General features: G+C 55.3%; 1 protein-coding gene and 1 pseudogene across 1 annotated transcript; one reads left to right on the top strand and one right to left on the bottom strand.

Annotated features, from left to right (window-relative positions):
• Nucleotides 1-18129: 18129 nt before the first annotated feature.
• On the top strand, nt 18130-19006 carry LOC138822764 (neuropeptides B/W receptor type 2-like; annotated as a pseudogene).
• A 2750-nt stretch (nt 19007-21756) lies between these two features.
• LOC138822765 (nociceptin receptor-like) lies at nt 21757-24140 on the bottom strand. The gene is given in 3 exon segments (XM_070015705.1): nt 21757-23702; nt 23781-24008; nt 24011-24140. Coding segments are annotated over 3 exon segments (867 nt in total). The 5' UTR covers nt 24126-24140; the 3' UTR covers nt 21757-23178.
• Between the last annotated feature and the right edge of the window lie 2332 nt (nt 24141-26472).

Below are 26472 nucleotides of genomic sequence, written 5' to 3' on the forward strand. Positions count from 1 at the left end.
ACAACCTATAAAGGACCATAAACTAGGTGGCTTAAAGCAATTAAAGTAACTGGGCAGCAGTGGCTTATACCTGTAAACTTAGATACTCAGGAAGCTGAAATCTGAGGATAACAGTTTGAAGCCAGCTGAGGCAGGAAAGTTCTTAAGACTCCCAAAAGCCAGAAATGGAGCTTTGGCTCAAGAAAAGAAAAAAGAAAGTTCAGGGTCAGTATCCAAGCCCTAAGTTCAAGCCTTGCAACCAGCCCAAAAAAGAGAGGAAAAAAACAGAAATTTGTGCTGTGACTGTTCTGAAGGCTAAGGTTTAGAATCAAGGCATTGGCAGAAACTCCCTCCTTCAAAGACTCTGGGCCATGCTTTCTTGCTCTTTTGGGCAGGTGCCCTGCCAGGAATCTGCATCTGTGCATGTCACCCTACGCTCACCAAGCGTGGGTTTGCTCCACAGACTCCCACGCCCCGCCCCCCCGTGTGGGACACAGGCTCTCCCGGGCGCCCTCTGCCCTGTAGGGACATTGGCTCCCAGCTCTCTCTCAACCTGAGTCCTGTCTTCACCCCTCTCGATTCCTCCCACATTTCCCCTCTCCTCAGAAGAGACACCGTTCCTGTCCCCCAGACTTCATTCACCTGAAGAATCCCGCATCATGAAATGCCATCTTTCTCCAAACCTAGTGCTCCTCCTGGGCCAGTCCTTAGTACACTCCCCCCTCGGCTCTCATCAAGCATCACTGACAGACCTGGGCAGGGATCAACTAGAGTTCCCAGGTTCCCCCTGCTGAGAAATGGGATGCTATAGTGGAGATGGTATTGGAAATGGATCCAGAGCCCAGCGAAGAGGGGTTGCGGGGAAAGGCCACCTGGGTGGGTGAGTGGGTGGGTAAGTGAATACAATGATTGGGTAAGTAGATGGGTGGATGGATAGTGGGGGAATGGGTAGGTAGATGAATGGAAAGATTGATGGGTATATGAGTACATGGATAGACGGACGAATGGATAAGTAAAGGAGTAGGCGGCTGGGTGGTTTGGTAGATGAATGAATGGATGGGCAGATAGGACTTCTGCTTCCAGTGAACTTAGACAAGTCTCTCCAAAAAAAACTAAGATACCATTTTTTCTATTGTACAGATTTTAAATGGAGGCTCAAAGAAGGAAACTGTTTTACTCGAGGTCATACAGTCAGCAACAACAAATACAAGACGCCATCCTAGCCCAGGTAGCGCAGCATCAGAGCTGGCAGCCCCATTCTTTTGATGACAGCTCCATAGTTCAGCTCCGAACTGGACCCCACCCTGTGTCCAGTTAATCCTCCTCTCAGGACCAAAATAGGGCTCAGCCACCGTGTTCTCACTGTTCACTTCTTCCAGCAGCCGGAATGATTGTTTCCAAAAACACAGGAAGCCATATGGGACCTCTGAGGCCACTTCCTCCCATCCCAGCCCACTTGCCCTGTCCTCCCTCCGTCCCTGACCCTAGCCATCATAAAACACGCACCATGCCCTCTGTCAGCCCCCTGACAGTACCACCAGGGCTCTTCCATCCTCTCTCCCTACTCTGCCTGAGAAGCTCAGCTCAAGAGGTTTAGTCATGCCGTGGCTCACACATGTAATTCTAGCTACTACGGAAGCTGATATCTGAGGGTCACGATTCAAACCCAAAACTCTTATCACCAATTAACCACCAATAATGGAGCTGTGACTCAAGTAGTAGAACACTACCCTTGAGCCAAAAGCTCATGGAAAGGTCCAGACCCTGAGTTCAAGCCCCAAAACTGGAACAAAAGAAAAAACTTTAATTTAAAAAAAATTAAAGGGCTGGGAAGGTGGCTCAGTGGTAGAGCGCTTGCCTTGCATGCATGAGGCCCTGGGTTCGATTCCTCAGCACCACATAAGCAAAAAGAAAAAAGCCGGAAGTGGCGCTGTGGCTCAAGTGGTAGAGCACTAGCCTTGAGCTGAAGAGCTGAGGGACAGCGCCCAGGCCCAGAGTTCAGGCCCCACAACTGGACCCAAAAAAAAAAATTAAAAAGAGGTAGCCTTCCCAGGAACTCTGCCCACAGTCTCCTTGGGAACATAAATCCCCCAGACACCATTCTTTCCTGCCCCCAAACCAGCCCACAAGTGTGTGCTACATGTCCAATCCCAAAGCTCTACCAGAGCTTCCCTTGGTTATTCTATAAGCACCGGAGCCCCTCTGGTTATGAGAACTCTAAAGCAATGTTCAGGACTGGCCACTGGAGGTCAGGGTTGGACTGTGTCTGAACTGGCCCAGCCGCCTTCAAACCCCTGGCCTCCATTCCACTTCCCACATACCTCAGCCTGAAGAAGATGCTGGACCTTGGAGGCAGTACAGAGCTAATTCAGAGGGCTTCCCGGAGGAGGCGGTGGTGAAATGCTTGCCCTACACACAGAGCCATGCTCTGGACCAGCAGCTGACTTTCTGGCCTCCAGGGTCCTTAAATAAGCCAAAAATCATTCTGCACACACCTCCAAAAATGCCCCACATCCTCCTAACCTACACAGATAACTTCAGGTCAGTGTTCCCCCAGGGTGAGATCCCAGACAAGGTCCAGAGTATCCGATGGAACGTCCTTCTAGCAGAGCACACATTAGTTCAATGGATGTAAGCACCAAGCCAGGCCCCTAGCCTCAGCCTAATGTCCACATACGCTAACGCAGGCAAGTTACAGTAGGTAAGGACAGAGCAAAAGCCAGACTGCACTGACCACCCCCTACTGTCTACCTGGGCTTCCAGCGCAAAAGACAGGCTAAGCCACAAGGCAGCCCTCGTCAGCCCAGATCCGTAGTGCTCTTCATCCAGGCTTTTCCACAACAGCCCCTGGACACAGGCCATATGTACAGTTTGTACAGTGGAGCAGCCTCTGAGCCCTGAGCACAGACCGTACCCAAGGCTTTCCACATGCTAGCAGGGCACACACACACACACACACACACACACACACACACACACACACACACACACACACACACACACACACACACACACACACACACACGAGGACAAGGAAGGGAGGCAAAGAGCTTTGCCTGAGTCTGGGAAGGCCCTACCCATCTCCTTTGAGAGGCTGTAGGGATTAACAGTCTCTGTAGACAGGGAAATCTCCAGGAAGACAATTCACTAGACCTAAGGTCTCCCTAGTGGGAGTTTGTCCTACCTACCACCTACAGAGTTCCTAAAGAAGGGCACAGGCTTCAGAGAGATTGAAGCCAGCACCAGGCTGCTCTTGGCCGTTCCCAGAGACAGTCCAGAGAGAGCTGCGTCTCAGGAAAGGGGGTCTCGAGGACATGAGTCCCCATATACATGTGGCCATATGGGTTCGGGGCCCCTCCTGCTGAGCCAGCCTGGCTCTTTCATGGCTCTCCTACCGGCAAAGACTCCCCAGCACCTGTATCCTTCCCGCTCCCCAGAGCAGGTCCCAACAGCAAACAGCTTGTCCAGGACAGGACCGGAAATAAGACATTCAACACTGTCTTAGACCATCAGGGACAAACAGGACTTCTGGTCACTCCCTCCCAGAGAGGGACCTCATAGGCCACTAGGACGCTGAGTAGCACTCTCGAGAGGGCACAGCCGAGGTGCATACAGACCCTGGGCCCACAGTGCCCCACGCTGGGGCTGCCTTGGCATCCGAGTCAGCAATCGGCTGCCCACACCTAAGTGGGGCAGAGTCTGAAGGGAACGTCTCCTCTCCCAGAAGCCTCTGAAACTTCAAGAGAAGGTTGGGGAGCCAGGTGCCAGCAGCTCATCCCTGTTATCCTAAGCTAAGAAGGCTGAAATCTGAGGGTCACACCTCAAAGCCAGCTGGGGAAGAAATGTTCAGGAGATTCTTGTCTCCAATTAGCCACCAAAAAGCTGGAGATGCAGCAGTGGTTCAAATGATGAGTGTCAGCCTTGAGTGGAAACGCAAGAGAAAGAGCACAAGGCCGTGAGTTTGAGCCCTAGTACCAATACAAATGAAAAGGGAGGGAGACACAGAGAGGGGGAGGGGGAAGAAGAGAGAGAGAGGGGGAGAGAGGGAGAAAGGAAGGGAGGGAAGGAGGGAGGGAGGGAGGGAGGGAGAGAGAGAGAAGGCTAGGAATGAAGAGCCTCAGGATCCTGGGTTCTAGATGCAGACCAAACCACACCTTGACCGAACACCAACACAAGGCTGATTCCCTAGAAGCAGCAAGCACATGCTAGCATTATAAGCCAGCTAACTGAGGTTCTTTTTGCTCTTTAGTAGGTGAGGAGAAGCTTCTCCAGTTATTCTAAGCCTTTGAGGGTATTTGCAGGGAATAGAGTGAATGACAGTGAGCAGTGGCAGTCAGCCCTGAGCCTTTAAAAACAGGGTGGCAGCATGCAATTCCAGCTCAAGGGTCAGGCCCACGGCTTCTAATAACCAAAGAATGGCCTGGGGCTCGGGTCTCAGTCCCTACCAGACATAGTGGCACTGTGGCTCCAGTGGTAGAGTGCTCGCCTTGAGCAAAAGAAGCTCACACAGTGCCCAGGCCCTGAATTCAAGCCTCAGGACTGACAAAAATAATTCCCAAACTAACAGCCCTCAGAAACTAGTGAGACAGATGGTAGGAACGCACATCTCCTTCGGACTCTGGGACGGAAGTTAAGCATCGTTAGAGCACTGTTAACTATAGTTTAAAACTGTTACTGGTCAGCTTTTGTTGTATGCACTCTTTTGAAGAGTGCTATTTTTTTCCTTTAAATGTGCTGGATTTCAGCCCCTACGTGACCTGTGCCCAGGGCCTTCATCAGAGGACTGTACCTAGGCTGCACTGCCTTCTTGTGCGCACTGAACAGGCAACTCCTGTTTCAGAAAGCACTGCCCGGCAAGCAGCTTGACCAGACCAGCTTAGGCCCAACAGAGACCTGCGATTGGAGCAAATATGATCTTTCATTTGCATATGCAATGACGGGCAAACATGACTGGGAGATTGGTGTGGACACCCTTGTCCCTTCCTCTGCTAGACACATGAGCAGAGTGTTCAGCTCACTTTGTGAGCTGCTGCAAGACAGCCTTCTCTCCTTGCTATCTCTTGATGTTTAACTCAGTCTTTCAAGAGGCTTGTCAACCTTTTCTAGCTGGGACTGTGAAAAGGCAGTTGTGATGAAGGAGAAGCTGATGAGGAAGGAGGGGAAAGACTCCACTTGCTATAGGGACCAGAACACGCAGGGCTCTAAACTCTGTGCTATCTAGCTGCCAGGACCTGGGGCCTAAACTTGAGCCTGGAACCCCATACGACCACCCCAGCAGAGTGGATCAGACCTCACGCCAGCAGGCTCCTCTCACCAGGGGTCCTGCTGTCCCGTCCAGCAAGGAGGTCAGCAGGCCATGATGAAGGGCTTGAGGGGTGCCCAATACACAGGAAGTGGCTGTGGGGCTAACGTGTAAAGCCAAGGTGCCACTCCAGGTGTCCTCTTCGTAGTGGGTCAGGTTGGCCTTCTGCACACTACCTTCTCACACCCAGGCCACCAGGTACTTTGTGCCCCTGCCCGCCACCCTACAAGATCACAGCCATGAACCCTTGGCACCCACCGAAGAAGCCCTCTGAGCCTGAGCCTCAGCAACTCTGGTCTCCTCCCTGCCCAGATCACAGACTTCCACAAGCCACCTCTCCCACCTGGTGCCCAGCTAGCCAAGTCTGAGCCAGACCTCTCTTTAGGCTTCCGTATCAAAACTCTCAAATTAGACACCGGGAAGGTGGCTCAGTGGTAGAGCGCTTGCCTCACATGCGTGAGGCCCTGGGTTCAATTCCTCAGCACCACATACACAGAAAAAGCTGGAAGTGGCGCTGTGGCACAAGTGGTAGAGCGCTAGCCGTGAGCTGAAGAGCTGAGGGTCAACGTGTTTAAGCCCCATGACCAACCAAAAACAAACAACAACAAAAACTCTCAAACTAAACACTATCACCACTCCCACCCCAGCCCTTTCTCTCCCACCCTGCTCTTTGAAATCAACCCATAAACACACAGTGGGAGATGTCGTGGCCTAAAGCTATGCCCTGGCGTGCTTCTGATGTCCTCAGGCTCCAAGAGGTCAGCAGATTGAGCTATGTTACCCCAGTGAGTCAGAAACCTCATCAGCTCAAGATTCCAGAATCTTGAGAGCTAAGGGGCTCTCGGCAGCTCTCGGCGGTGCCTGCCCACCCTCTCGACCCCTGGCTCAGAGTCATCGACAGCTACAGGACCCAGCCAAGGCCCCTACCCTGCTTCCTGCTGACTCTGTACGCTATCATTTATCATGGTGGCAAAACGCCTGAGTTAAACAAGGTGCTGGGCTCAGGGCTTCAGCCCGTGGCAGGCTCCCCTGTTCCCAGGCCAGTGGCAAGGAAGAGCATCCTGGAAAGGGGGCATGCCGAGCAGAGTTACTCCTCATGGCAGCCGGAAGCAGAGGGACAGGAAGTCCCTCAAAGTCACAGCCTCAGTGCGCCTTCAGCCAGGCCCTGCCTCCTCATTCAAACTCCCTATTGATGAAGTCAGCACTCTCACGATGCAGTCACCTCCCAGCAGCTGGAGAGTAAGCCTTCCACACAGGCTTTTGAGGGACACCTCATATCCAGACCGTAATATCGGCTTTGTTCATTGATGACCAAGATTACAATTATGAGTATATGGGCAGAAAGCTTCCCGGCGCCATAATCAACTTCAGCTCATCCCCTGATACACAGACGGTGCCCAGGGCCCTTTATAACCGGACTACAGAGGGGTCAGACCCCTCTTTTGCAGGACTCAGAAGACTAAGCAAGAACCAGTTCAGACCCAGGGAGGGGTTAGCTCCAGCTTGGGCTGTTCTGCACCCACTGCAAAGCCGAATGGAGACGGAGGGTCTGCCGCAGAACCTCGAGCCCTGACCACGCCACACGGTACCAAGGACGGCACACCGGTGCCGTTCCTCCCTCACCCCCGCCACACCTCACCGACACCAGGCCTCCACTAGTCTGTGGGGCACAACTGTGCCACTCACACTTACACCCACGGTGCCAGAGCTTCCCACATGGCTTCCAAACATAACCAGCACATCCACACCACATCCATGTCTGCATAGCCACCCTGCCTGGGCAGGAACGCAGTTACTATGGCAACCGCGGTATTTGAAAACACACTTCTATCATTTCTTCCTGTCCCGTTTTTCCATCTGCTTTCCCTGGGGATGGAGAAAGAGGGCCATTGAGACCCCATACAATAGGCCTGGACAGTCCTCTCTCTCCCCTGATACCAGGGCTGGGATGCCAGGTGGGGACACGGAAGACTTGGGCCCCATCTGGGACTCTAAAGGGCTTTAAGGAGGTCAGATGTGTCCTGCAGGGCAGGACAAAAAGATCAGGAAAACTGGAGAAACTGAAGCTCTTTCTGATTCATACAGGTGTTTTTGTTTCCCAGTCCATACATGTCCAGCTCAACCCCTCAGACAAAAGTCAATGCTGAAGTCCTCTCTGGGCTGGAGGGGTCTTAACCTCCCCGGACAGGGTGTTACCTTCACCCCAGACAGGTCCTAGCCAGTGTGGAGCCCTGACCCTTGACTCTGATGCACAGTGATGTCTGCTACTCTGATGAGCAATTACATAATTCTAAAGGGGTGAGGGTAAAGCCAAGGACAGCATCACCAATAGAGTAGGGCTATGGCTGGAGTTCCCAGGGCTAAGAATGTCTCCCCCAGTCCTGGTTTGTGCCAGAAAATGCCAACTCTTTGAAGAGGATAGGAATGCAGAAGAGAGTGATCAACGGGCAGAAGTCAAGTGCTGCGTTCCCAGGGTGGCATCCCAAGCCCTACACATGGCTGTCCCAGCCCCAATCTCAGTCCACACACAGAACCCCAGGACCTCTCTGCAGCAGATCTTACCACAGCAGGGCCCCCGTCACTGGCCATGGATGCCACAAAGAACAAGTGATGAACCCTCAGGGTTGGCTCATCTAGTGCCGCTAACCCGGGGCCTTCCTGAGGCTCTCCAGCCAAAGGAAGAACAGAGGTCAGTGACAGAGCCCTCCGGGGGTGGTGTGTCTCCAGGCTCTTAACACATGGAACCCCTCAAGGCACATCCACGAGACATGTACGATTGTGTGCAACTGGCATGTGCAGGCCCGAGAAAGTACCTCAGTCCTGAGTGTGCACACGTGCCGTGAAATACCACAGGTGATACGACCACAAAGCATGAGACCACCCCCTGTGCGATGGGAGGTAGGGGAGAAGTGTGTGATCCGGGGCTCTGCCCTGCCCTGCCACCTCCCCCCACCTCTCACACCCCACGCCACCCAACCCTCCAGCCACCTGGAGCCCACCCAGATGGCTGGCCAGCCTTCCCCTGACCGAATCAAGCAGGAGAAATTCGTGTACCTATGATGTGCAAGTATGACTGTGGGGATGTATATGCGCTGGGCTCTTTATTCAGACATGTACTGCATGGGGTGCCTAGGGTCACTTCAGCACTGGGATTGACTGACCGTCCTCAAAGTAGCCGAAACTTCTAAAACGAGCGGCTCTCCTCGGGGATTGAGTAGACTCCAGATAAGTGTCAAGGGAAGTAGATGGACAAAAGCTCCCTGATCCCAGTGGGTCATCCCCTGGCCTGCCAGCTGCCAGCCTGCGTCTTCTCTCTCCACCCGGGAAGCCCAGGGGAGGGATGATAGGCCTCCCACTTGAGGGTAGTTGAAGTCTCAAGAAGACAAGATGGCCCTCAGCTCAGCTCTGAGGTTCTCAGTCTCCAATCACAAAATAAGAATCTCAGAAGCCAGGCACTGGTGGCTCACGCCTGTAATCCTAACTACTTAGGAGGCTGAGATCTGAGGATTGTGGCTTGAAGCCAGCCCAGGAAGGAAAGTCCATGAGACTCATTGCCAATAAACCACTCAAGAAAATCCAGAAGTGGTGTTGTGGAAGTGGTAGAGTACTAACTTTGAGCAAAAGCAGCTCAGAGCCAGGTGCCAGTGGCTCATGCCTACAATCCTAGCTACTCAGGAGGCTGAGATCTGAGGATCATGGTTCAAAGCCAGCCCAGGCAGGAGAGACCGTGAGACTCTTATCTCCAATGAACCACCAGAAAACTAGAAGTGGCGCTGTGGCTCAAGTGGTAGAGCATTTGCCTTGAGCTGAAGAGCTGAGGGACAGCGCCCAGGCCCAGAGTTCAAGCCCCACGACTGACAAAAGAAAAAAAGCATCTCAGCACCCTGATCCCTAGTTCAAGCCCCAGGACCAGTACAAAAAAAAAATTCTCAGGCCAAGACACAAGACAAGACAAGGAAACGGCAGAGATTTATTTAGTTAAAAAAAAAAGCAAAGGAAAGGACAGTGCACACCCTGGCATAGTGCAGGCACACTCGAAAAAGACAGTCCAAGCTTTCTACCATGAGTACGCATGCTGGGACAGCACAGCAGGGGGTTTAATCAAACATTCCTTTAGATGAGCGAGAGTCATTTTTGTAGTTACGACGTTTGATGTTACCAATCCAGTCCAAAGAGACGGTCTGGTCAGCTTACTGCATCTGAGGCATTGTGATATCACGTCTGCCTGAGCGTCCCTGTGAGCAAAGGAAATGTTTCATTCTGTTTCAAGATGGGTGTCCTTCCTTAAGATTTTTTTTGCAAGAGTTTCTGTGACCAAATAAGTCATTTTTGCCAAACGTTTTTTCCCAGGGTAAATATCTTCTTTCAGAGATACTTGTCCAGCTCTTAGGCTGCAATAATCATCTACGCAAGAATGGATAAGAGCGTATACAGCCAAGAGAAGGTATGCATGCTCCTAATCAAGTTCTCCATTACTATAGATGGTTTGGGTTTGGGGGATTTTGTTTTTTGTTTTGGAGGTTTGGAGTTTTTGTGGGGGGTTCTTTCTGGCTTTTGATCCCTATGCTTCATTTTACCTAATCCCCCACTTCATCTGCTCACAGAAAGAGAGCCTGGTTCTGTGGTCAACAAGTCTGGCCACTGAAGCGTCCCAGAAAAGCATTGGGCCCACAAACCAGGTTAGCACAGGCCCTAGCCCCACAGCAGGAGACAAGCATGAAAATAAAGGACACAAGATGAAAATCTTGCGGGGACCAAAGAGGGAGAGAAAGCCCCAGGGCAGGATCCGTCTTGCCTTTCTGAGGCTCGTTCTGCAAAAATTCAGAAAGAAAAATGTTCAACATTGGCTCTGGAACAATCCTGGGAGTTGGATGACCAGCAAAGACACTGGCAGAGAGGTCCTGACCCCCATGTGTGTGTCCACAGGCACTGGCCTGCCTGATAACCGTCCACGGAGACCGGAAGGCTGCTGTCCACTCCCTGCCTGTCTTGCTGCTGCTGTCCGAGTGATCACAGCTCTGCCCCCTCCCCAACAGGGGGCTGGGTGAGACCCTCCAGTCCTCCCCAGTCCAGAGGACCTGGCATCTCCCTCCATGCTGACTACATGCTACTAAGATACCAGGGCCATGCACAGAAGCCAGGCATGGAGACTCCTCCAGAAAGCTCTAGGAGTAAGGTGGGGGGAGGCAAGCACACAGGCAGGCTTCTGAGCACTGAGAAGAGCGGTGTCCTCCCCCAAGACTGTCCCCTGGACTTGTATTCAGTCCCTCCCACCCCGCTGCTGGGACGGGGCCTCTGTGGGTGAGCAGAAGAGAGGCCGTGAACAAGAGCTTCGGTAATTGACTGAAACAATCCTAACAGAGAGCACAAATACTAAGCCCCAGAGGAGCAATTGCTCCTTCCTGTTTGCGCCTGTGAGTCAGGCTGGAAGCCCTCAGTGGGACCTCCTGCCCGCACGGGCCCACCAGGGAAGGAAAGGGGAAGGGCTGGGGCAGCTGACAGCTGTACCCCTCAGCCCTCCCCGAGGGGGCTATCGGTGCCCTTCCCAGAAGCCCGAAGACCCCTGCCTTTTTCCCGAAGGCCTCTGTCATTGCTGGTGCCTCCCGCAGCACAGCACAGCTCAGGGCAGAAGAGGGTGGCTCAGGACCCCGTCGTTCCCCAAGGGGCACCCCTGACAAGTCCCTGCTCCCCGCTCCAGCCCCACAGAACCTCTGACCTGCATGAGGCTCTACCCTCCTCTGCACTCCGTTCTCTGTCAGCCTCTGCCATTGCTTGTCCCTGAAGGCAGGAATTGTCCCCTCTAGAACCAGTTGAATTCCATGGGCAAATATCTGTGAGTGAATGAAGGGTTCAGGGTCTCAGGGGAGCTGAAGCCCCCGTCCAAACAGCCCAGTTGTCCTTCCCCCAACCTGAGCCCAAGCAGAAATGCTCCTGTCTGCGGAGGACAGAGGCGGTGAAGGGAGCCCTGCAGCAGGCTCCCCTGGGCAGCTGGCGATCGCTGCGTAGAGGCAGCGTGGAGAGTTCAGAACCTGTGTGCTGCACAAAGGCAGCCGCTCGGCCTCTTTGGAGAGACACAGCTCCACCTGTCCTGGGGAGGCCGTGAACTGCTTAATTCCAACTGAAAGGCGGCCTGCATCAAGCTTCCACGGGCCGTGGCTGGCAGGCAGAGCTTGCCTGGGCTGCCTGTGTGGTCGGGCCACGGCTGGCAGCTACCCTCATTGTTCCCCGGGGGTACAGTGTGACTCCTCTTCCCAGTTCCTGTGAGAAATCTATACACAAAGGCTGCGTTCATAACTAGTACATGTCTAAGACAAGCAGAAGAGGTCAAAAGCTATGTACACATGACCATATCACTGATGCTGAACAAAATGAACCCCAAGATAGGGACACAAGAAGTTTTATCTTTTTTTTTTTTTTGTCTGTTGTGGGGCCTGAACTCTGGGCCTGGGCGCTGTCCCTCAGCTCTTCAGCTCAAGGCTAGCGCTCTACCACTTGAGTCACAGCGCCACTTCTGGCTTTTTCTGCTTATGTGGTACTGAGGAATCGAACCCAGGGCCTCAATGCACACAAAGCAAGTACTCTACCACTGAGCCGCCTTCCCAGGCCAAGAGCAAGAGGTTTTATCTTTGTTGCTGTTCTTTTTGTGTGTGTGTGTGAAAATACCGTACAGAGGGGTTACAATTACATGGGCAAGGTAATGAGTACATTTCTTATCAAGCATTTTTACCTCTTCCTTTGTTGCTGCTGTTCTTTTAAATGTACTTATAATGCACTATGTGATATTTTTTTGTTTCTTTGTATGTTCTTCTCCCATGCTACAACCCCTGTTGTCAATGTATTTGATTCCAGCGTCCTACATCATATACATACATTTTTCTGATTTGGAGAGGGGAAGGGAAATAACAAAATGCTGAAATAAGGATACAGGACGACCCAATGTACAAGACAGTATGTTGAAAATGAACTTTACAACTTTGGGTGGGGGAGGAGTTGGGGAGGTAGGGAGGGAAGGGATGGTAGGGGAAAAACAAAGGAGGGTATAACAATGCTGGATAGGATGTGGACTCATTACCATATTCATGTAACTGTAACCCCTCAGTACAGTACCTTTACAATAAAAAATGTATTTTTTTCAGTCGGTCATGGGGCCTGAACTCAGGGCCTGTACGCTGTCCCTCAGCTCTCCAGCTCAAGGCTAGCGGTCTACCACTGAGCCACCTTCCCAGCCCAAAAAATATATATTGAGAAAAAATTAAAAAGTCTACCTTGCTGAGCACTGGTGGCTCATGCCTATAATCCTAGCTGTTCAGGAGGCTGAGTTCTTGGGATTTCAGTTTAACATCGAAAGGGACAAGAAAGTCTGTGCTACTCTTATCTCCAATTAAGCACCCAAAAAAGCCAGAAGTGGAGCTGTAGCTCAAGTGGCAGAGCACTAACCTTGGCAGAAAAAAAATCCCAAGGACAGCACCCAGGCCCTGAGTTCAAGCCCCAGTTCAAGACCAGCACAAAAAAAAAAAAAAAAGCTAAGCCCCGCGCTGGTGGCTCAGGCCTGTGACCCCAGCTACTCAGGAGGCTGAGATCTGAGGACTGCGGTTCAGAGTCAGCCCAAGCAGGAAAGTCCATGAGACTCTTATCTCCAATTAGCCACAGAAAAACTGGAAGTGGCGCTGTGGCTCAAGTGGTAGAGCACTCGCCAGAGTGGTGCATGGCTTCCTCACCGGCTCCATCCCTCCCACCCCAACAGGCTGAACCTGAAATGGAAAATTCATTTCTGAACATGAAAATCGCTTCACAGTGACACTCCAGCTTCTTTAGGATAATTCCAACACAGAGGCAGGACAGGGAGTCTGAGGGGAGGGATGACAGACAGACAGACGGGGGCCACAGCAGGCACCATGGGCACTCCTGGGCAGTAACAGTGTGGCTGGGGTCCTGGCACACACAGACCTCATATTAGGGCAGCCCGCTCTCACGACCACCTTTCCAGTTTACGTCCTCCAAGCTGAGCCCCTCTGTCTGACACTCCTGCTTTCCAGCCTCACCATCCCCTCCCTCCCTTCCCATCTCCGAGCCCCGTCTGGAACATCCCCTAGGATTATGTGCAGCGTTGCTTCAGATGGGACAAATGGGTGACAGACTAGGTAAGGAGCCAGGACGGGCCTCAGCACAGATTTGCAGTAGAGGTGGCAGGGCACTGCCAGCATCCCCACAGGAAGGTCGACCTGTGACTGCTGATCTGAGCCCAGGCGGCTCCACCCCCTGGGCTGGTCCTCCAAGTCAGGACCAGGAGCAGGAAGGGTACAAAGGGTTCCCACCATGCTGCTGCTGCTGGCAACACGGGGCGCGTGGAGCTGCTCCACCCAGCAGGACGGGGAGGGGGTCCCTGGACGAGCCCCAGCTGCACCGTGTGCCAGGCTGAGGCAGGGCAGTCCCCCCCCCGCTGCTGCTGCCTGAGCTAGCCCACACTTCAGTCAGCACCTTGGTCCCACAGGCCAAGGAGGGTTCAGAGACTGACCCTCTGTTATGTCTCTGATTTCCAGGAGCTATAAACTGATCTTCTGCCCCCACAAGCACCCCCAAATCATGAAATTCAGCCTGACCAACCTTACTTCATGGTCATTAATAGCTCCTGACCTCGTGGAACCAGTGTCCTCCAGTCAGAGTTCCCCTACACATCCACAGACCCACCACTAACCCTGTCCCTAGGACCCCGCCATCCATGCGTCTTCAGAGCTGAGTGCCTGCGCAGCCAAGGTTACCGGGAGAGCTGGGGCCCACCCACAGGGTTTCTAGGAGGTCTCAGGCCTGGTACCTGCAGGGTATGCAGGGCAACTGTCCAGAGGGGCCCAGGGACCAACAGACCCGACGCAGCAACTCACACAAGAAGCCAGCCTTCAAGTGTGAGTGATGCCTTGCAATCCAGAGGACAGTCATTGGCATTTCCATGGGCAAACATCTCCCCAGCTGAAGACACACAGACCTTCCAGCCACCAGCCCTCACTGCGGAGCCCTCTACCCCAAGACTGCTCATCCCCCCAGCAGCCACAAAAGCAGAGCCAGAGCCAGCCTGTGCCAATGCAGCATAGCTCAGCTGCACCCAGCCCCGGGGAGAATGGGACAGAGACCCAGCAGAGTGTGGCTCCCCCACCCCGAAGCTTCCTAAACAGCTCAGAAGGGGCCGGGAGCTGGCGTTGGGAGCAAACCCTCTCTCCAGCGCCTCTCCAGACTTGTCCAGCCTTTTCATGTCTGCGCTCCCTTTTAGGGTAAAGACAGTGAGTCCACGTAACCAACAAATCCCATTCCCGTATGAGGATATACAGTCCTGGCCCCATGCTCAGCCCACAACACAGGTGGACTCCTAGAAGCAGGGCTCAGTCACCTCAGGAACCCCATGCAAGCTGACACAGGCAGCACAGGAGCACACACGTGGACCACAGGCCCACACACACGGGCAGCACACCAACACACACATAGAACACAGGCCCACACACACACGAGCAGCACACCAACACACACGTGGACCACAGGCCCACACACACGGGCAGCACACCAACACACACATGGACCACAGGCCCACACACACACAGGCAGCACACCAACACACGCGTGGACCACAGGCCCACACACACACGAGCAGCACACCAACACACACGTGGACCATAGGCCCACACACACAGGCAGCACACCAACACACACGTGGACCACAGGCCCACACACACGGGCAGCACACCAACACACACGTGGACCACAGGCCCACACACACACACGAGCAGCACACCAACACACACGTGGACCACAGGCCCACACACACAGGCAGCACACCAACACACGCGTGGACCACAGGCCCACACACACACAGGCAGCACACCAACACACGCGTGGACCACAGGCCCACACACACACAGGCAGCACACCAACACACACATAGAACACAGGCCCACACACACACAGGCAGCACACCAACACACGCGTAGACCACAGGCCCACACACACATGGGCAGCACACCAACACACACATAGAACACAGGCCCACACACACACGGGCAGCACACCAACACACACGTGGACCACAGGCCCACACACACACGAGCAGCACACCAACACACACGTGGACCACAGGCCCACACACACACGGGCAGCACACCAACACACACGTGAACCACAGGCCCACACACACACGGGCAGCACACCAACACACACATAGAACACAGGCCCACACACACACAGGCAGCACACCAACACACGCATAGAACACAGGCCCACACACACACAGGCAGCAGGCAGCACACCAACACACGCGTGGACCACAGGCCCACACACACATGGGCAGCACACCAACACACACATAGAACACAGGCCCACACACACACAGGCAGCACACCAACACACGCGTGGACCACAGGCCCACACACACATGGGCAACACACCAACACACACATAGAACACAGGCCCACACACACACAGACAGCACACCAACACACGCATAGAACACAGGCCCACACACACACGGGCAGCACACCAACACACACATAGAACACAGGCCCACACACACACGAGCAGCACACCAACACACACGTGGACCACAGGCCCACACACACGGGCAGCACACCAACACACACGTGGACCACAGGCACACACACACACGGGCAGCACACCAACACACGCATAGAACACAGGCCCACACACACACAGGCAGCACACCAACACACACGTGGACCACAGGCCCACACACACATGGGCAGCACACCAACACACACATAGAACACAGGCCCACACACACACGGGCAGCACACCAACACACACGTGGACCACAGGCCCACACACACACGAGCAGCACACCAACACACACGTGGACCACAGGCCCACACACACACGGGCAGCACACCAACACACACGTGAACCACAGGCCCACACACACACGGGCAGCACACCAACACACACATAGAACACAGGCCCACACACACACGAGCAGCACACCAACACACACGTGGACCACAGGCCCACACACACGGGCAGCACACCAACACACACGTGGACCACAGGCCCACACACACACAGACAGCACACCAACACACGCATAGAACACAGGCCCACACACACACAGGCAGCAGGCAGCACACCAACACACGCGTGGACCACAGGCCCACACACACATGGGCAGCACACCAACACACACATAGAACACAGGCCCACACACACACAGACAGCACACCAACACACACATAGAACACAGGCCCACACACACACGGGCAGCACACCAACACACACGTGGACCACAGGCCCACACACACACAGACAGCACACCAACACACACGTGAACCACAGGCCCACACACACGGGCAGCACACCAACACACACGTGGACCACAGGCACACACACACACGGGCAGCACACCAACACACGCATAGAACACAGGCCCACACACACACAGGCAGCACACCAACACACACGTGGACCACAGGCCCACACACACATGGGCAGCACACCAACACACACATAGAACACAGGCCCACACACACACAGGCAGCACACCAACACACGCGTGGACCACAGGCCCACACACATGTGGACCACAGGCCCATACACACACGGGCAGCACACCAACACACGCATGGACCACAGGCCCACACACATGTGGACCACAGGCCCATACACACACGGGCAGCACACCAACACACGCGTGGACCACAGGCCCACACACACGGGCAGCACACGAGCACACACGTGGACCACAGGCCCACCACACATGGGCAGCACACCAACACACACGTGGACCACAGGCCCACACACATGGGCAGCACACCAACACACACATAGAACACAGGCCCACACACACACGGGCAGCACACCAACACACACGTGGACCACAGGCCCACACACACGGGCAGCACACCAACACACACGTGGACCACAGGCCCACACACGTGTGGCATACCAACACACACATGAAATACACACACACACACCACATGGCCCATATCATGCTCCTGCTCAGGAATAGGCCCAAGATACACTAAGACACTTTTACACAAGGAAGTGTGCCCTTTGTATGCAAGTAAGCACAGGCACTGCAGAGCAGCGCTGGGGTGAGAGAAGCACCGGCCTCCACAGGGCTCACTCAGCAAGTGTGACCGCCTCCACCCTCCTTCCCCCCTCCCCCCTCCCTCCCTTCCCCCTCCCTCCCTCCTTCCCCCCTTCCGTCCTCCCTCCCTCCCCCCTCCCCCCTCCCTCCCTCCCCCGCAGCATCAGCTCAGCACGAAGCTGGGACTGTGCTGAGAGCCACAGAGCTGAGGCACCAGCAGGGAAGGTTCCAGAAGCCTCTTCCTGGGTGGTAGGAGCTCCCACCCTCCACAGACCATCTCTATCTCTGCAGCACACCAAGACCTCCACTTCTGACCACAAAGCTCCAGACAGGTGAGCACAGAGAAGGTCAGCATAGCGTGAGGGGGAAGAGCTCTTGGGTTCGGAGGCTCTGGGAGGCACCTGGGAGCTGTTCAAAGAATGGCCCTGCTTCTGCTTATTGTGCGTGGGGAGGGGGAGGCCCAAAGTTCATCATCCCTAGCGGGCATGCAGATGCCCTCACAGGAGGGCACCCGAAGAGAGGAGCTGACCTGCCCAGGGTGCTCACATCCAGAAGCTCTACCAGTAGCGGGGCCCCAGGTGTCTCTGCCTCGCCAGAGAACACGAGGTGGCCCCTGCGCCCGCAGCCAGGTCCCAGACACTCTTGCTTGTTCTTCCCAATGCCCATCCGAGGGGCCCCGCCCGGTCTCCTGCCTCCAGGCCTGCCGGGGGGCAGAGTGCTGCAGCTCAGAGTCCCTGGATGGCAGAGGCTGCGTCTTCCTGTCTTCATGGGTGCCGGCCTGCCCCAGCACAGCGGCGGCCAGACCAACACTACCTTCCCGCAGCCACCGTCGCCGCTCCATGCCCTCCTGTCAGCCACGTACTCTGTGATTGGCGCCACAGAGCTAACGCTGTGCTCTATGTGATCCTGAGAGTGCTCAAGATGAAAACGTATCCGTCCTGAACCGGACTCTGCGCATTGTGGCCAGCCCGCACTGCCGAGCACCTGCTGCAGCGCCAGCCCTTTGGGGAGTCACTCTGCAGACTGGTACTAGCCCTGGATCACTACACCATCTTCTCCAGGGTCTACTTCTTGGCTGCAATGAGTGTGGATCGCTACCTGGTGATGCCAGCCATGCAAGGTCCCTCCGCGAGCCCAGGCACACCTGGTGGGGGGCAAAGTGGCTGGCCTATGTGTCTGGCTGGGCATCACCACCCTGGTCCCGCCCTTCTTCTCTCTGCCCATGGCTACAGCAATGAGCTGCAGGTGCCCAGCTGTGGGCTGAGCTTCCAAGGCCTGAGCAGGCCTGGCTCAAGGTGCCGGGCCTCGTGGTGCCCCGTGTACCCTCTGTGTGCTCTAGTGGACTTGTGTAGGCTGCAGCCATGCGGCTTCGCTCCGGTGCCAAGGTCCTGAGCAAGGCCAAGCACATGGTGACTGCTCCAGTCCTTGCTGTGCTGGCTGCGTGCGTCCTTTGCTGGGCTCCATCCCACCTGGCCCCAGATGTGCCCCAGACACCCCTGGTCGCCGGCATCTCCCACGTCATCACCAGCCTCAGCTATGCCAATGCATGCCTCAACCCCTTCCTGGATGCATTCCTGGATGACGGCTTCCTCAAGAATTTCCATGCCATGGTCCTGTGCTGGGGGCAGGGGGAGGGGGGCTGAACACCACCACCATTTTATCTCCTCCCTTCCATGCACAGCAACAGTCCTGGTCAGGAGAGTTCAAATCCCATCCCTGTGTTCTCCACAGACACAGACCACGCAGACGCAGCCACAGTGTGGCCCTCGCCATGTCTCTGTCTCTTAACAGAAAGAACTCAGGTCCTGGCCTGGAGTAGCCGTGTCGTGACAGATAGCCACTCTGTCAGGATCTGAAACCTTTCCTTCTTGGATGGTCCTGGGCCTGGATGTGGCCAGCAGAGGCCACATTCTGGAGCCCCAGGGGAGAGACTATGTGCTACACGGTGCTCCGAGACCAGCCTCCGGGTTGTGGGCCAGGGGCACGTTCACCAAGACTATCTGGCGGGTGTGGATTCATGGCCCCGCTCTGGGCCTGGTTCCCAGCAGGCCTCAGCGGTAAGTGCTCGGTTTGGCTGCAGCCCTCAGGACTCAGAGTTCTGACATTCCAAGGGGTGTCTAGTCCTTTGCCTGAGTTCAGCTCAGTGGCACCTCACCATCCCATGCTGCCATCAGCCCAAAATGTCACAGATGTCACCTGCCCAGTGCCCTCCCTGGTCCAGCATTCTGTAGTTTCCTATTACTGTATAATAAGTTTTTCCACATTGAGAAGCTGAGGAATAAGAAATGTTTGGCTACTGAGGGTTAGAAATGTAGGAGCTTCATTCTGTGGCTCTGGCTCAGTCTCCCATGGATTTCAGGCAAGATGCTGGCAGGGCTGGCATCTTCCGGAGGCTGGAGAGGGCCTCTGAAAAGGCACAGCCTCACGGCCGCTCCACAGAGCTGCTTTGGTGTCCTAATAGTGTGGGACGTGGGGGCGGGGAGGGGGTCCAAGACAGTGAAAACAGCCTGGGCACCCGTTGTGGCCTGCACAGTACAGTTATTAGAGGAGGGTCCTGCCTACATGGAAGGTGCTGGAAACCTGTAAAACTACCACCTGCATCACCGTTCTGCCAAGAAAACAAGCTGCCCACACACACACAGCAGCCTACTTACACCCCAACAAAATGTAGTTACCACCCCTTGCTGTTCCTGTGTAAGAGCGAGCCTCTTCTGGGTGCCAGCAGCAGCACCATCGCGTTCCCCAGAGCTCGTGCATCCTAGGCATAAAAGTGACACGCAGATGTGCAGGGTAGCGAGCATGTAATAGAAGAACCGAGGAAGGAAGGGTGCGGGCATGATGGGGCGGGGATAGGCCAGTGTGTGTGCCAGTCTTGAGCAAGGCTAGGAACCCTGGCCTGGCCCCCTCCTGCCCACCTTGCTCTCTGGTCCCACCAGGATATCTTCACACCGTAGGTGCCAACCCAGCTTCCTCTGTACACCCAGACCCTTGCTGCCCTCATCCTGGACCCAGCAATGGGAGCAACCTCCCTCCCTCCCTCTGCAGCACCTCCGGGGACACTGCACGGACCAAGCAGCAGGCACAACCAGGAGCCAGCAAGACTGGAGCGGAGTAAGAGGCAGTTATCACCAGGATCTGTTTCCCTGGCTTGTTCTCCTGATTCCCAAGGGCGGGACTACTCAACCAAGTAGCCCAGAGGCCCTGACATGGCCCCTGCATGGCCACCTCTCTAGGCCCTGTGCTGGGCCTACCCTAGGTCCACAGCACCCTCTAGTGGGCAAAGTCCAAACAGCCAGTGAATTCAGACTTCTGAGGCCTTGGGGCCCTGACTTCTTCCTGCCCGCTACTACCTACCCCATAACCCTGTGAAGTTCTGTGGTTCCCTTTACAAAAAGGAGGAAAACAAGCCCCTGAGAAGCTGGACTTGACCAAGCCCAGAAGATGATAGGAGCAGAGCCATATAGAGGGGAGCCAACCGGGGAGGCAGAGAGCACTCGGAGGGGAGGGTAGTCTTGGAGCACTGGGGAGGCTCACCTGCAGGGTTCCATTGCCTTGCTCACCTCCTCCTGCAGACATCCATGGGGGCTGGCCATTTAAACCACTCACATGAGCCCTCCTAACCAGGACCACACTATCTGGCTCCCAAGAGCACGGTAGCTGCTACAGTGGGGCCCGCTCTGACAAACTCCCTTGATACCGAATTTTTGTTTGAACAGTACTATTTACAACCAGGTGCTGTGGCTCACACCTGTAATCCTAGCTACTCAGGAGGCTGAGATCTGAGGACCATGGCTCAAAGCTAGGAAAGTCCATGATGCTCCAAAGTGGAGCTGTGGCTCAAAGTGATAGGGCACTAGCCATGAACACAAAAGCTCAAGGACAGCCCGCCAGGCCCTGAGTTCAAGCTCCAGGACTGGCAAAAATAAAATTATACTGAAAACTCTGCAGTCTAGGAGAAGGGATATCTGCCATTGCCCCCAGAGGGCAGGAGAAAGGATGCTCAGATTTTTGGTGACTTTGTGCAGGAAGGGAGGCTTCTGCAACACCAGGAACTAGTTCCCCTCCCAAATCAGAGCCTCCTGTAAGAGCTGCTACCAAGGGCAAAACAAGCAGAAAATCTCATCCACCTGTAACACCAGGAACTAGTTCCCCTCCCAAATCAGAGCCTCCTGTAAGAGCTGCTACCAAGGGCAAGACAAGCAGAAAATCTCATCCACCTGGGCCCACGGCCCAACCTGCCAGGTGCCAACCCCGGAGAGATCACTCCAACATCCAGTCTTTACGTGACTAGAGTCAGAGACGCCTGTTCTAAGGACAGCACCCAGTCAGTGAGCAGATGCTAACCATGGCCCCCTTCATTACTCCACAGACAAGTTCAGGTTGGCTACATGCATAGAGAATGACATTTATTGCATGCATAAATATATGAAGATGTACACATTTACAAGGTTTTCAATCTTGACAAGAAACATACTATAACCAGGCAACTCCCACCACGGTGTCATGGAGAGAGCCGTGGCTCCCAAGGAATGAACCTTGCAGCCAGGCAGGCTACCCGATCACGGTCTCAGTGAAAGAACAGTGTCTCTTGGCTGTTACAGGTAGTTCAGTCAGTTGTCATCAGGAAGAGGACTTGCAACGCCATCTGGTTTTCCTGGTGATCACAGATACGATTCCTGAGGCACATATTCCTCCCAGGTTCCCCAAACCCAGATGACCCAAGGGTCATCTGCCAAGCCACACCCCTCACACTAGCTCTGAGTGCAAAACCAAACTGTCTGCAAGCTCAGAGACACACTGAGCTTGTAAACAGAGTTGTTGAAAGTCTTGGGCTTCCAAGAATCCTTCAGTGACAGCTGCTGCTTCTGATCTCAAGCAAAGGCATCTGTGTGGAAAAGCCCCAGGAGGCCATGGGCCTCTGACCTTGCCTGACAGCACACGCGACCTCTGCTTTATGAGCATCAAGGCGGAAGCAGAGCTTTGCCATATGGTCTAGAACACGGTCGTTCACATGGTCGAGTTTCAACACGGCACTTCAGGAGGAAAAGAGCTCACTGGGAAGCCTCCAGGGCCAGCTCTGTGGGCCTCCTGAGGGAAGGTGCCCGGGGCACCCTGCTCTCGGGGGAGTAGTGCCGGGACAGGTTCATACCCACAGGCTGCAGAATGCAGCAGGAGGACTTCAGAAAGCCGCCAGCCAGGACTGGTGCAAGGCCCCCACCTGAGAGCCCAGGGTGACCTGCTGCACCAGACTCAGCAGGCAAGTGTGCCAGGCGGCTCCGAGTTCAGGGCCAGCTGCACTCCAAAGAAATGCTTCCCGCTGTGCCTGGGTGCACAAAGCTCAGCCAGTGGCCTGCGGAGACACCGCGAGGTCGAAGGCAGCCAGAGTCCTGCCGTGCAAGCGGCAGACAGCACACAGTACACACACGGCCACACTGTCAGTCAAACCCCAGGGTGAGACCCCACCCGGAGCCAGGGCTCAGCTGACCCCAGGTGGCTCACCAGGTGTGTCCACGGGCGCCGTGGAGACTTCCAAGCAGTGTCCTTGTGTGACCTCTGGCCCACTCCAGAAGGGCAGCTGAGGCTGACAGGTCACAGACAGGTCACAGAGCGGCCCTAAAGATTTGACTGGAACATCCATGATGCTCTTAGGACTTCCTCTGGGACTGGGCGTCCCTGGGCCAAAGGGAAAACACCCAAGGCTTCAGATTCTCAGGGGCCAGACATCAGCCTAGAGAGCAGTGACCTGTGTGAGTTCTGTGTTGGGCGTGGATGGGCTCTGTGGACTGACAGGCCCCATGGGCAGATCCACGCCTAGTCATGCCGGCCGTGGTACTGTCTCTGAGGTCTTGCAGGCCAGGGCCACATCCCTGGCAATGCTGCGCACACGCTCAGACACGTGCATCTCCCGGTGCAGGGCAGATGCACAGCAGAACTTGCGGAAGCAGGCCTTGAAATTCTCATCCAGGAAGGCATAGAGGATGGGGTTGAGACAGCTGTTGACATAACCCAGGGCTGTGCAGAAGGGCAGAATGGCCACAGCAATCTCACTTCCAGGCTGAACTCCCAGGCCTTGGACCAGCACAAAGACCTGCACAGGTGCCCAGCAACCCACAAACGCAGCCACCACCACCAGCACCAGCCGCGTGATGCGCCGCAGGTTCCGGTCCTTCTCCCGTGAGCCCGAGAGCAGACGGACGCCGTGAAGCCGCCGGATCATGAGGCTATAGCAGACCGAGATGATCAGCACAGGGATGATAAAGGAGAAGAGGAAGATGCAGACAGCAAATACAGGGCCCCAGTAGTCCTGGGGCTCAGGGATCTCCACCAGACACTCGATCTCTGCGGGAGAGAAACAGGGTCAGAGGGGCCACTGGCAACCCAGGGAGCCCGGTCAGGGAGGGGGGGCTGCCCACCGACCTTCATCCTCCACCTGTGCAGAGCCCATGATGGCGACAGGAACACCAACCACAGAGGCCAGAGCCCAGATGGCCACGTTGACAGCCTGGGCCTTGCTGGAGGTCCGGACGTCAAGGGCACGGATCGGGTGGCAGATGGCCACATAGCGGTCCACACTCATGGCCGTCAGCGTGAAGATGCTGGTGAACATGTTGTAGTAGTCGATGGCGATGACTGCCTTGCACAGGCGTTTCCAAACGGCCAGAACCCCAGCAAGATGTCTGTGCCCTGGAACGGCAGCGTCAGCAAGACCAGAGTGTCGGCCAGGGCCAGGTTGAAGATATAAATGTTGGTCGCGGTCTTCATCTTGGTGTGCCTACAGAGAACAGGGAAGGAAAAGGCTCCACTTGGCACTGGGCCGAATCCAAGAAGCCAAGGGCAGAAGAGGGTCGAATCTTCCCCGCCTGACGGACAGCCGCTCCCAGCGCCTCAGCCACGGAGGCGTGCTGGACGGCAGGTTTGAGCCCCGCTGAGTCAGACACGGAGGGCAGAGCCTGGGGGAAGAAAGCCTCACGAAGCTCCTCAAGTGATTCTGACACCACAAACGGGTCCCACACCCTCAAGTCTAGTCGCCAGTCTCCAGGATGGGGGGCACCAGCCTGCATTCCTGACTCTGCGACTCTGCATGTGGTGAGGAACTCCTGCCTCTGGGTCCCCCTCAAGACCCTTCTCAGATTCAACTGTTGGAGGTTTCTAAGGACCTGAAGTCTTTAAAACCACGCCAACGGTCTTCCTACTGCACACTGGTATCCAACAATGGAAATGAAAAGGTGATAGGGCTGGGTACGGTGGCTCACGTCTGTCATCCTAGCTACTCAGGAGACTGAGATCTGGGGGTCGCAGTTCAAAGCCAGCCCAGGCAGGAAAGTCTGTAAGACTCTTATCTCCAATAAACGACCAGAAAATCGAAGTGGCGCTGTGGCTCAAGCAGTAGAGCACTCGCCTTGAGCTGGAGAGCCCAGAGTTCAAACCCTGCAACCAACCAAAATAAAAAAGGAAAGGTGATGGGAATAGGAGAGGTAGTGATAGGCTATGGTTGGATCTAAGCACATGAAAAAAGGCTGGGAATATTGTAAGACTGATAAGGAGGTGTTAATTGTTGCTTCCGGTAGTGGTAGGGGAGGGGGGTATAATGGTGATACAGTGATGACTGTGGTTATGATAATGATGGCGATGAAGATAGTGGCCAGTGGGACGATGGCGGTTATGTGGATAGTGGGGTGGTTCTGGGGTGGCAGCAGTAGGATGATACTATCCTACATCTGGGGGTTCAGTTCCCTGAGAGCAGGGAGGGTGAAAGAGGGAGAGAGAGGGAAAAGGAGGGAGAGAGAAAGAGAGAGGCGGAGAAAAAGAAAGAGGGGGAGAGAGGGAGAGAGGGGGGAGAGAGAGGAGGAGGGAGAGAGGGAGAGAGGGAGAGAGGGAGAAAGAGAGAGGGGAGAGAGAGGGAGAGAGAGGGGGAGAAAGAGAGAGGGAGAGAGGGAAGGAGGGAGGGAGAGGGGGAGGGAGAGAGAGGGAGAGAGAGGGGGAGAGAGGGGAGGAGGGAGAGAGGGAGAAAGAGGAGAGGGGGGAGAAAGAGAGAGGGAGAGAGAGGGAGAGAAAGAGAGAGGCAGAGAGGGAAGGAGGGGGAAAGGGGGAGGAAGAGAGAGGGAGAGAGAGGGGGAGAAAGAGAGAGGGGGAGGAAGAGAGAGGGAGAGAGGGGGAGAAAGAGAGAGGGGGAGAGAGGGGGAGAAAGAGAGAGGGGGAGAAAGAGAGAGGGGAAGAAAGAGAGGGGGGAGAAAGAGAGAGGGAGAGAGAGGGGGGAGAAAGAGAGGGGGAGAAAAAGAGAGGGGAGAAAGAGAGAGGGGGGAGAAAAGAGAGAGGGGAGAGAGAGGGGGGAGAAAGAGAGGGGGAGAAAAAGAGAGGGGAGAAAGAGAGAGGGGGAGAAAGAGAGAGGGAGAGAAAGAGAGGGGGGGAGAAAGAGAGGGGGAGAAAGAGAGAGGGGGAGAAAGAGAGAGGGAGAGAGGGGGAGAAAGAGAGAGGGGAGAGAGAGGGAGAGAGGGGGGAGAAAGAGGGGGAGAAAGAGAGGGGGAGAGAGGGAGGAGAAAGAGAAAGGGGGAGAAAGAGAGAGGGAGAGAGAGGGGGGAAAAAGAGAGAGGGGGAGAAAGAGAGAGGCAGAGAGGGAAGGAGGGAGGGAGAGGGGGAGGAAGAGAGAGGGAGAGAGAGGGGGAGAAAGAGAGAGGGGGAGAAAGAGAGAGGGAGAGAGCGGGGAGAAAGAGAGAGGGAGAGAGAGGGGGGAGAAAGAGAGGGGGAGAAAGAGAGAGGGGAAGAAGAGAGGGGGGAAAAAGAGAGAGGGGGAGAGAGGGGGGGAGAAAGAGAGAGGGAGAGAGGAGGGAGAAAGAGAGAGGGGGAGAAAGAGAGAGGGGAGAGAAGAGAGAGGGGAGAGAAGAGAGAGGGAGAGGAGGGAGAGAAAGAGAGGGGGAGAAAGAGAGAGGGAGAGAGAGGGGGGAGAAGAGAGAGGGGGAGAAAGAGAGGGGGGGGGGGGAAGAGAGAGGGAGAGAGGGGGGGAGAAAGAGAGAGGGGGAGAAAGAGAGAGGGAGAGAGGGGGAGAAAGAAAGAGGGGGAGGGAGGGAAGGGAGGGAGAGAGAGGGGGAGGGAGAGAGAGGGGGGAGGGAGG

The sequence above is a fragment of the Dipodomys merriami genome, unplaced genomic scaffold, assembly GCF_024711535.1.
Source record: "Dipodomys merriami isolate MVZ:Mamm:240054 unplaced genomic scaffold, mDipMer1.0.p SCAF_1142, whole genome shotgun sequence".
Lineage (NCBI taxonomy): Eukaryota > Metazoa > Chordata > Mammalia > Rodentia > Heteromyidae > Dipodomys > Dipodomys merriami.